Genomic DNA, 12,220 nt, shown 5'->3' on the forward strand with positions numbered 1-12,220 from the left:
GAGCTGATAGTTGTGGAAGTCTGCAAGAGGACATTGCAAACAGGAGAGAGGCTGACTGGAAGATGCCAAGAAAAAAACAACAGAATCCACAGCCAGTGAAGTGTAGGTATTCAGAGATGTTTTTTAATGTTGGGAACTTGATGCAGACCTGAGCCACAGTCCTAGAATTATTTGTCACTCCACACCAGGTGTGTCAAGGATTAGCCCGGCAAAGACTCTAGTCAGGCCCACTGGGTAGCTTTGGAAAATGTGAAGGAGGTTTACATTTGTTTTCTTGTACAGTAAGCATAAGAAAACAATGAAATTTGCTCTGAACTAACAAGAACTTTATATTTTATAATTTGAGACAATCTGGACAATGAACTATCAGATTTATTTCTGTAATTTTACACATTTATTACATAGTTTCACTGGGCCAGCCCACTTAATATCAAAGTAAATTGCATGTGGGCCACAATGTAAAATGAGTTTGACATCCCTCCTCCACACTGACTGTAACTTTAGCATTTTAAATGAAATCTATGTCTATGTGTCTTGATTATTTATTTATTTTTACATTTATCCTCTTTTATTGCTCACCTCTGAGTTTTTAAGGAATTGAAATGTTTCATACTGACAGACGGTGCTGGAACAAATGTCAGTAGTAGTGTGAATGTTGAAGTCGCTTCTCCCATTGATGTAGTGCTATTTTGTGTTTTTAAAAGAAGATATTTCGAGTTATTTAATGGCAGAAAATTGCATGTTTCCTCTCTGTGTCTTATTCTGAGCAGTAGCTGAATTAGCATGAAACAAACCCATATGTTAGCAGTTGGATGCATTAGAAAGAGTTTAAACTGTAACATAAACTTAATGCCACCAGCATTAACCTCTCTTAACAACATAACATAACGTAAGTAGTTATTCTAATTGATATTGCAGGTTACCTTTGTTTTTTTTAGCAAAATGATGATTTTATCCTGAGGGCATGGATTTGATAGCTGGTAGAAGCCAAAATTATAACTGAACTTCAAATGTGATTAATTGCACAGTCCTAATTATACTGCCATTTTTTAACTTTCACATGGCTTTCTTCCACAGGCTAGTATTTTGATTTATTTAAGATAAGATAAGATAAGATAAGATAAGATAAGATAGAACTTTATTAATCCCTCGGGTGGGTTCCTCTGGGAAATTCGACTTCCAAAAAAAAGCACAGCAACGACCGAAGTTACAGTTACAGAATTGTTATATATATATATATATATATATATATATATATATACACACACACACACACATATATATAAATACAGAGACAAATATAAATAAAATATACAAAGGGGATAAATAGAATAAATAGGAATAAAAAATAAAAATACAAGTGAATTGCACATTTCAAGTATTGAGTCTATTGCACTGTTGACTATTTACAAAAAGTATTGCACAAGGTATTGTACAGTGAGGTGAAGAGGCACTACAGCTTAGTTGTTCCCCCCTCCTTTGTCCTCCTGTTTCCTGTTTCCCCTCCCTCTCCCCTCCAGAGAGGAGTTAAACAGTCTGATGGCGTGTGGGACAAAGGAGTTTTTGACCAGAACACCATAAGGAGATGTTTTATTATCCACCTATTCATTTAAAATGTAAAAGTAGAATCATCCCACACAGTTACCATACATTATTGTTTATGTGCCAAATGCAAAAATGACCAGTAGATGGTAGCAAGATGCTGGTACAGGAGAGTTACCAAAATGGGCTGTTGAGCTTGATGCCCTACAACTGGCCTGATTCTAGTTTTCTGAAGAGTGACAGCTGTGCGATGGCAGTTTGGATTCCATCAAAAAAAAAAAAAAAAAAAAAAACAAGTTAAAATTTCACACATCATTACTTGTAACTGTAGTACAAAAAAAACCTCCATCTGTTTGCTTGCAGATATTTTTGTTGTTGTTGTGGGGTAGAAAATTTCTGATTTTCCGCTTTTGGCTTTTAAAGCCATATTTAAATAGATAGACTCTATTGCCAAAAAATATTTGATTGCCTGTCTTCACGTCCATATGGACTTTAGTCACATCCCGTTCTTAATCCATAGGGTTTAATATGATGTCGGCCCACCCTTTGCAGCTGCAACAGCTTCAACTCCTCTGATAGACTTTCTAAAAGGTTTAGGAGTGTTTATGGGAATTTTTGACAATTGTGGCAGAAACACATTTGTGAGGTCAGACACTGGACAGGAAGGCCTGGCTTGCTGGCCTCTCTGTTCATGTTTTCTATTGGGTTGAGGTCGGGACTCCGTGTAGGCCATTTAAGTTCTTCCCCACCGAACTTGCTCATCCATGTTTTTATGGGGCTTGCTTTGTGCACTGGTGTGTAGTCATGTTGGAAAAGGAAGGGGCCATCCCCAAACTGTTCCCCAAAGTTTGGAGGGTGAAATTGTCCAAAAGTTCTCTGTTTGCTTAAGCATTAAGAGTTCCTTTCACTGGAACTAAGGAGCCGGCGAACTCCTAAAAAACACCCCCACACCATAATCCCCCCTCCACTAAACTTTACACTTGGTACAGCGCAGTTTAACAGGTACCGTTCTCCTGGTAACTGCCAATACCAGACTCGTCCATTGGATTGCCAGACAGAAAAGCATGATTCGTCACTCCAGAGAACATGTCTCGACTGCTCAGCAGTTAAGCTTTAGCGTGCTTTACACCACTGCATCCCCCGCTTTGCATTACACTTGGTGATGTCGGCCATGGAACCCCACACCTTGAAGCCATTTTTGATCTAATCTGAAGGCCACATGAAGTTTGGAGGTTTGTAATGTTTGGCTCTGTAAAAAGCAACCTCTGTGCACTTTGCACCTCAGCATCTGTTGCTGTTGATCCCAGTTGCTTCCAATTTGTTATAATATGACTAACAGCTGACTGTGGAATATTTACTAGCGAGGAAACTTCACGACAGGTGGCATCCTATCACGATATCACACTGGAATTCACTGAGCTCCTGAGAGCGACCCATTCTTTCACAAAATGTTTGTAAAAGGAGTTTGCGTGCCTAGGTGTTGATTGTAAACACCTGTGGGCATGGAAGTGATTGAAACAACTGAATTAAATTATTTGGATAGGTGAATGAATACTTTTGGCAATATAGTGTATCATGCTTTTATAAATGCTCAAAACTAGCATCCCCAAAACCAAATAATAAAGAAGAGAAGAAAGAAAAGAGGGAAATATCACTCCCTGGTTGATTTAAGGCAGTATACTTACCATAAACCTTTTTCGGCTAGGCTCATGTTCATAGTGAGTGAGATATCATGATTGTCATGGGATGTTTACATAAAAAAGTGTAGACAGCTCAACTTTCTAATGGAACAAAGTATGAATGAAAAATATCTATGTAAAATATAATTAAATTGTAAAGAAGTGATATTAGTGATTAAATGTTTGATTCTCTGTGACTGTAGTGGATTCTGAAGATGATGTAGCCATTGAAGCCCCAGAAAACCTCCCCTTAGACACAGACTTCCTTCTAGGACAAGACCTTGAGTTTGATGATCCTGATCAGGACAACAAGATTCTAGGCCTGGAAAAGTTCTCAGGTTTGTAAACCCTTTTTTATGAATAAATCTAAAGTTTATAATCCTTACTGTTGTATTCCTGCTTGTTGTGTAGATACCTGTGGTTTCTGTGGTTGGTAACATCACTGCAGCTGTATCTGCACACAGTGCAACCAAATAAACTCATGATGATTTAATAAAGAAGTAAAAAAATAATGTAACCACAGGGTATTTTATGATGCACAGGGAGTTGGTATAGTGCAGGTTCATCTCAGTATCACTGAGATGGTTGTTTTAAATAGAAACAAAAAAGGCATTACCTTAGACTGGCCTAATGGTGCACAGTACACCTACAGGGGCCAATATGGGTTGTAGCATTAGTGGCTCATTCCAAATCGATCTGTGTATTTGTTTTTTGGATTATTTTTTTTCAACCTTAAATAAACCACATTTCTTGTGATGATTTCACAATAAAAGCCCCCTGTGTTTAATACAAAGCAGAGGCAGTCATAGTAAGTTAGTAACTTAAACAAGGTCTGATGGGGCACTGGGAGCGTGAACATGAAACCGTGAAGGCTTTCTCAGTTAAAGAAAATGCAAACGGCAATGATCCAAAATACTCTTTATTGTTACCATCCTCAGTACTTTTATATTTTGTATGGTGCCTCATTAAAACAAGTATAAAACAGATAAAATGTAGCGTAGAAATAAAATGTGCAGTGCTTTTATTTAAAGGTTAGCAGCAGCGATCATAGTGCACAATACAATATAAGCCTCCCACCACATAACAAAAAACTTTGTAGTGAGTTGCAGTAACTGTTAGTTAAAAGTACATTAAACAAATCATGCAGAGTATATAAAAACCTTGGTTTCCTTTCAGAAAAATCGTAGTGATTAATGATAGACACCATGTAAAATGAATGTAGTTTGCATGTCGAAAAAGTGAAGCCAATGCCGTAAAACTTGCATTCTTTGTAACGGCCAGCAGGGGGTGCTCTTTTGGTTGTAATAAAAGGCTTCTGTTTGTATTGAAGTTGTGGGAAAATATCCCTTGTATCACCCCCAGTAAACGCTTTTTTGATGACTTTAAAGTAATAAGTTAATTTTCTAAATTCTGATCATTATTAGAGTCAGAAAGGACGATGAGCCAGTGGATGCTCATTGGCTAATAAAGTGCCATTCACCAGTTGTTAGCCAATGATAGTACTCTGCTGAAATGCTAGCATGTTCTCAAAAGGCAACAAGGCTGAACTGTCTGTGCACCAGCATCCTTCACTGTATCTGCTCATCTATTTATCCTCTAATTTTTGCTCTTTTAGTGACTTTTACTTTTCTACTTGTGTCGTTTTTAAAAAATTCATTATTTATAAAGATCTCAGTGCACATTTCATAGAATTAGACTACTGATTAAACACTAAATGGACTGGATGATCACACATCTTGGTCTTTATACTGTATTTCAGCAGCGGAGCAGTGTGAAGCAGATTTGTTTCAAAACAATTGATTATATAAACGTAACATGGAAATAGCATATTAAATAGAATCAGCCACCTCTGTTTTTTTTCCCCGTGTGCCGGGGTCACAGGTTTGTACAGTTTGTCAGTAATGAAGTGTTGTCCCACAATGAATCAGTAAGAGAATGGGTGCTATCAGCTCACATTTCCCAGCATGCCTCTTTGTCAGAGTGATCTGAAAAATGGAAAAGTGGAGAAAGGAACTGAGACACCATTATTATATGGGGTCATAAAAATAGGACTATTACCATCAAGGACACCATTATAAAAGGGCATTTATTCATCATCATCATCATCATCGTCATCTGCTGCAGCCTCTGCTCCCACTACCCCACTGCCATTATCGTTTCCCCCCTCATCATCATCATCATCATCATCATCATCATCTACCCTCATCATCTACCCTCATCATCATTATCATCATCATCATCATCAGAAGCAGCAGCCTCGCCATTATAGTCATCATCATTATCATTAGGCTCGGTAATCATCCACGAGGGGTTTCCATGGGCCAGGATAAAAGGGCAGCCTCAGCTCTCGCCTCTCTCGCACTTCGTCTCAGCCTCACTGACGGAAGGTGGTCTCCTGGCCTTCTCGCTTTCCGACGTATCAGACGAAGCCACAGAGCGCTCTGCCCCGAAGCTTTTCTTTCTGCCCTTCTGGAAACAATATCTCTCTCCTTTTTCTTTTTTTCCTTTGATGTCTGAATATTCTCAGATGATATTTACAACATCTTAAAATGCACTTAACCTTGCAGCTCTGTGAGTATGAAGCGTTTTCATGAGATTCACTACTTCCCTCAGTTTGATGTGTTTGAGCATGTCTTCTTTTTAGTAATTGCTGGTTTGTGTTTAAATTGTGTCCATTAATTTTGAGTGATTAAGTGAGTTGACAGTGGGTTGGTGCCTTCAGATGTCCTTACGCTTCCTTTGTATCAATCCCCAGCCGTATAAAAAGAACTTCATTCATTTTTTTCCCTTTATGTTGAAATAAGTTTATTGGAGCGTGTCGTATTTTAGGACGAAAGTCAGTTTCATATTATATTGGCGTTTTTTCCTGTGACACTTTCAGTCACGGCACATTTCTAAACTTAAGGGATTAAGTTTTCTGAATAATAATGCATTTTATGTTGACGTATTTCACAATTTTTTGCAAAGACTGTATATTTTAAACTTTTAGTTATATGTTTATTTCATGATTCCTTATGAAATTGGATTTCTGTAAAAGTCATGCTCTCTTTTGAGCCAGCATGCCTGAATAATACAGATTAATAACAGATACCTGAGAATAGAACTGTACTATGTTCATTTTCTGTCTTCTTTTTTCTTCTTCTGTAGTTTCTCTTTCCTTAGATTTCTTAAGCTCAGTCATATTACCCGTTTAATTAGAGTTGCATACTGATTAATACAGGCAGTGCTGCAAATGTAAATGTAAGCACAGCTCTGAGAGCTGCCTAATCAAATATTTCTCTTGTCTTCCCTGCACAGAAGTTGCTGCCGAGATCGGTTTCTCCGTGTATCCTCTGGGTGATGAGAGTTCTGCTTACAGCCAGCTGAGCATGGAAAGTGAAACGGACAACTCGCGCAGCACGACGGACAATGGGAGGGAAGACGAAGGCAGAGCGACCCAGTCTGAGCCCAGTTTCCCTCCTTACCTGTCCTGCAGGGGCTGCGGACAGCTCCGTGATGAACCTCTGGGACCTGGCATTGACCTCGTTGGCCCGTACTGCCTTAGATGTTGCAAAGCCTCTCGGGAAGCTAAGAGTACGGACTTCTGCTCACCTTTTGGAAGCATCAGCGGTATCCGCTCAGGTTCTAATATGCAGCTTGATTGCGAAGAGGTGGGAAATGGGATGGGTGACAAGGCGCTGACAGCCGAGGACAAATCGGCTAAAATGCACTCGTGTCATCTCTGCGGATTCTCCTCGCGTTACGCCAACCACGTGAAGCGCCACATGAAGACGCACAATGGGGAGAAGCCTTTTAACTGCCCGCTGTGCACGTACGCCTCGGCTCAGCTGGTGAACCTCCAGAGACACCTTCGCATTCACACGGGGGAAAAACCTTACAAATGTGACAGCTGCACTTTTGCCTGCAGCTCTCTCGGCAACCTCAAGAGGCACCAGCGCATGCATGTACCCTGTGTGGGGGTGGGGCAGGACGCACCGTCACGACCCACCAGTGGCCAGAACAGTCTGAAGAGGCAAGGGACCGGGCAGAGAGAAGAGGTTTCTGGTGCTGCAGGCAAAGGTGTGTCTCATTTCTTTTACTTTAGTTGCTCAGTGCTGATGCATGAAAGCTCATTTTGATGTCTTTAAATCATCTTTGATGCCTAATAACTGTCTAATCTGATTGTGAAGTTACAGAGGTTGCACGGCCAACGTCAAACCTGACTTTGGCAGCCCAGAACAGCGACTACCTGTCAGCCTTTGATAGCCTAAAGGGAGCATCTCCGCCCCCCATAGCAGCTTCCAATCCAGCTCCGGGTCATCAACCTCCACCCTTGCTGGATACGACAGGCAGCAGCGAAAGCAGAGCATCAAGAGGAGGTGTAGCAGACAGGAGCGGCCTCCCACCGTCACTTTTCCCTTTTACCTGCCGGCTCTGTGGCATCGTCCTGGAAGACGAGGACGGCTCCTCGGCCCAGATTTGTGCCAAGTGTACCCTCGAAATGCTGACTAAAGACTCCTCGTCATCTCCCAACAGCCCCGGCGAGCGCAGTGACAAGGTTTACACGTGCGCCGCCTGCCCCTTTCTCACACACTACCCTAACCACTTGGCACGCCACATGAAAACTCACAGCGGCGAGAAACCCTACAAGTGCCCACAGTGCGATTACGCCTCAGCACACTTCGACAACCTCAAGCGACACCACAGAGTGCACACCGGCGAGAAACCCTACAAGTGCCATTTGTGCGATTACGCGTGCGGGAATCTGGCCAACCTAAAGCGCCATCAGCGGGTGCACTCTGGCGCCAAGCCCTTCCAGTGCGCCGTGTGCAGTTACAGCTGCAACCAGAGCATGAACCTGAAGCGGCACATGCTCCGGCACACCGGGGAGAAGCCCTATAAATGTCAAGAGTGCGGCTACACCACGGGCCACTGGGACAACTACAAGAGACACCAGAAGAAGCACGGCCTGGCCACAGACGGCTGGGTGAAAGTGCCGATGACGGGCAACAACGAAGAGCAGGAAGTGAGGAAAGGGATGGGAGCTGGGCTTCAAACTCACAGAAAGGAAGCAGGGGTCAATATGCAGTACATGCCAAGGGAGGGGAGTCAGACAATACACTCATGCTACAAACTTGAGATTGTATAAATTCTAACTCAGCAAAACTAAGCTACCAGCAAGTTGTGCTTTGATTTCCACAGAGCCTTTATATTGTTTTGGTGTGTGTCCGTCTTTCAGTGTTTTGTCAGATGTCTTCTGAGGCTGCTAATTGTTCGTTTGTAGGATCTCACACAAATATGATAATGTGTTGATGTCTTCTAGTCCTTTTTTTGTTTTGTTTTTTCATGTCAAGACTAAAGGACTTCTTTTTCTGTGGAAGTCCACTCCCTGTCTAATTCTATATGTTAACACACAGTAGGCTAACTGTAAAAATATTCCTCTCACACTGTAATACATATCTGATTGTTCGTTCTGACGAGGACACTACCAAATATTCCTTGTTACATGGAACTGATGCAACTATTTGCCTGGACTTTTAAAGCTGCACTGTGTAGTCTTTGAAATGTTTTCATGATGAAGTTCTTTGAATGTTCAAGATTGTGTTTTTCACATCTTACATCATTAGGAGACAGACGTTATTTTGACATGTGTTCTGTTTTTCTACTTTTCCCAAACTACACAGTGCAGCTTTAAGCAGAGATGAGTCCTTGAGCGGGCCATACTGTGCTTTGTTTGCTTTCAGCAACAAGCTCTGCCTTTGGTTTGATGTACTGATGTACTACTATAAAAGTGCTATTTAGTAGTACTGAAACACTTAACTCATCCCTCTGATTTGGTGCTAAAATGCTCAGATTATGGTAAAGAACAGATTAGAATAGAATTTTATTCTAAAACTGGACTCAAAATCATGTAGAAAGTTCATCTTCAGTCTGTATGCGGTAAAATAAAAAAGCACAATCTTACACACATAGCTGCAATTTCCAAGTTTGGATTAAGGTTAAAAAAATACAAGTGAAAATGAAATGTATGAGCATGCTGTTCAATTATTATTATTTTTTTTGCCCCAAACACTAGTATTACAATGACATATCAGTTATTTCGGATTTAAATGATTTCACTGTTTTCAAAAGGTTCTTCTTTTTTAGAGGAAACCACTTAATCACCTCACTTGTGATTACTGTGAATTTTATTTTATTGTTTTGAGGAAAAAAAAGATGACACTGTTAGCAAGCATGTGAGTGTGTATTGGTTGTTTTCTTTTTCTAATGTGGCTCTTATACACTGCTAGAAGTGCATACTTTATAGAGTCTTATTTTGAATGTGTGGTGTGTTATTTGCTTGCCATGGGAATAATAACTGTGATTTCAGATTTACTCTTTGTGAATGACTGTTTTATGCAAGTGAGATGTTTGACAGGTCGCCAACTTGCCGTGTCATGATGGAGCATTGTACCTTTAGATTAGTGATGACATCCCACAAGTGGCCATTTGTGTCTTTATGCAGTGTCTCATAAATGCCTTAAGTGAGGAACTTTTGAAATAAACACATGGAATTCATTTCATTGAATGTCAGATGTCAGACTTCTGATTTTTACTCAGATCTTTGTGACCTTTTCACACACAGGCATCTACATTCCTAAAGACAAAGGGACAAAATAACCAAACATAATCTGGTTTGAGAATGTTGTATATGTTCACTGATTGGATCATCAGGATGTGTTTACTGGTTACCAGAGTTTATTTCCACAGAAGGATAAGATAAACCAACAGGTTTATATTGGTTTGACTGTGTTTAGAAACAAATGTATTTATAAAATCCTATCAACAGACCATTACTGGATATAATATACTGGTTGGGAAGAAATACAGATAAACTAATCATCTAATCTGCATCTGATCAAAGGTGAAATATGGTTATAAGAGATGGACATGGTCAGCAACAATACTTAGGTAGGTATTTAAACAATGGCGAGCTGTTGCTAGGGGCTCCAAACTGCCAAGAAAATATCCCCGATACCATTACACCACCACCAGCAGCATAAACCACTGATACAAGGCAGGATAGATCCATGCTTTTGTGGTTCTGACCCTATCATCTGAATGTTGCACCAGAAGTTGAGATTCCTCACACCAGACGATCTTCTGTTGTCCAATTTTGGTGAGTCAGTGTGAATTGTTGCTCATTTTTCTATTTTTCGCTGACAGTAGTGGCTCTCTGTGTGGTCTTCTGCTGCTGGAGCCCATCTACATCAAAGTTCATCATGTCCGATCAAAGATGCTCTTCTGCAGATGCTGGTTGTAATAAGTGGTTATTCGAGTTACTGTTGCATTCCTATCAGCTCGAAGCAGTCTGGTCATTCTCCTCTGATGTCTGATATCAACAAGGCATTTTCCCCCAAAGAAACATTGCTCGGTAGATATTTTCTCTTTGTGCATTCTCAGTAAATGCCACAGATGGTTGTGTTGGAAAATTCCAGTACATCAGCCCGTCTGGCAACAGCAACCATGCCATTTTCAAAGTCATTTAAATCACATTTCCTTGCTGCCATTTGATTGGCTGATAGCATTTTTGTGTAAATAAGTAGCTGAACACTTGTAGCTGATGAAGTGCTTGGTGAGTTTATGTCTACAGTTAAAGTCTATAAACACTGCACCCCCTGGTATCTTGACACTTATCTGTGCTACTCTTAGCATATAACGTGGCAAAGTACAAAACTGCTGCTGCAAAATAAATGGGAGTAGTGGTAAAAGATGACTGTTACATAATAAATAAAATAAACCCACACATAATCGTTGAAGTTCAGAGTTTATTTTAAGCATCATGACCAAATGAACCGACAGCTGTCACTGAACATACCACTAAAAATCAACATGAAAATTAGTGGAATGTATCAAGACGGTACAACGTTCATAAAAGCAATGCTAAAGGAAAAAAACCAAAACAAAACGGCACATTAGAAAAATTTGGCACCTACACATACACTAACATCAAGGACCTTGCAGCTTTGTGTACTTCATATCGACAGGAACAGAGAAAATATAAATGAATCGCTGCGACCGTGTCTCCCTACAGTGAAAGCAACCGAACAGAAGAATCACACCAGTGAAAGAACAAGACAATTATACTGAGAACATTTTTGTTTGCAGTTCTGGCTAAAAGTGACAGTAAAGCTGTTGATAGGTTGGCACTGATTTACAGTTAGCGTCTTTAAAATCTGCTGGCATGAAATAAGTCAAGTTGACAGCAAAAAAAGAAAAAAAATTAAAATTAATAATAATGGAATAACACACCTTATAAAAGTGGGATATGTTCACTCTTTAAAATTTTGTTCACTCCAGCAATTATGATCACATTAGCCGCTTCATCAAAGCACCTTTTACCAAATCCTCTGAGATGACTGGAACAACGTACGAACAAATTACAATGAACTGAAGCCCCGCGACGCCATCGCTCCCCCCAAAAAGAACAACACAAATCAAAATCAGATGCAAAAATTTGTAAACAATTTCCATTTGAACTAAAACATTATGTAAACATGATAAATGTTGGTCCATTTAAACTTTGTTCCATACATCTTAGATTACATTAGATCTGATTACAATAAGCTAGATGATAAAGATATTAGTAAATGTTCAGAATACTTAATTGCATGTACATAATATAAAAAGTGACTTTTTAAAAATGTTTATTTTGTGCAAAATGCTTTAGTAAACTATAATTTGGCATTTATGAGAAACCTTTAAAAAAAATTGTTAAAAAAAAAATCTGATGGATTTACTGAGCCCCCCAGGGTAAGAGCCTACGCACATTTATAAATTCATGCTCAAACATTCATCTCCACCGGTTATACTGTGCAAAAACGATGGGTTCAGCAAGTGCAAGCAGCTCAACCAAATCAACCATCCATTAAATTCTGCAAAATTCTAGTTAACATCTCTTTAGTTTCAACCCATGTGAGAAGGTGACCCCAGAAACTATATATTAAAAAAAAAAAAAAAAAAAAAGCAAGTTAAGGCCT

The 12,220-nt window shown here is 39.8% G+C and overlaps 1 protein-coding gene across 1 annotated transcript; it reads left to right on the plus strand.

Annotated features, from left to right (window-relative positions):
- Nucleotides 1-8,349, plus strand: znf513a (zinc finger protein 513a). The gene is made up of 4 exons (XM_085372924.1): nt 1-102; nt 3,425-3,559; nt 6,519-7,280; nt 7,391-8,349. The coding sequence occupies exons 1-4, from the start codon at nt 63-65 to the stop codon at nt 8,347-8,349; spliced, it is 1,896 nt and encodes a 631-aa protein (XP_085229050.1). The 5' UTR covers nt 1-62.
- The last annotated feature ends 3,871 nt before the right edge of the window (nt 8,350-12,220 follow it).

The sequence above is a fragment of the Diplotaxodon limnothrissa genome, linkage group LG15 (genome assembly GCF_057381915.1).
Source record: "Diplotaxodon limnothrissa isolate DT_005_m linkage group LG15, D_limnothrissa_male_GT1.1, whole genome shotgun sequence".
Taxonomy (NCBI): Eukaryota; Metazoa; Chordata; class Actinopteri; order Cichliformes; family Cichlidae; genus Diplotaxodon; species Diplotaxodon limnothrissa.

Excerpts from the sequence above, each read along its gene's own strand:
- znf513a (XM_085372924.1), top strand. The coding sequence starts at position 63 with ATGCCAAGAAAAAAACAACAGAATCCACAGCCAGTGAAGT. Across the intron at positions 103-3,424 it reads GAATCCACAGCCAGTGAAGT|TGGATTCTGAAGATGATGTA; the intron begins GTAGGTATTCAG and ends CTGTGACTGTAG. Across the intron at positions 7,281-7,390 it reads TTCTGGTGCTGCAGGCAAAG|TTACAGAGGTTGCACGGCCA; the intron begins GTGTGTCTCATT and ends CTGATTGTGAAG.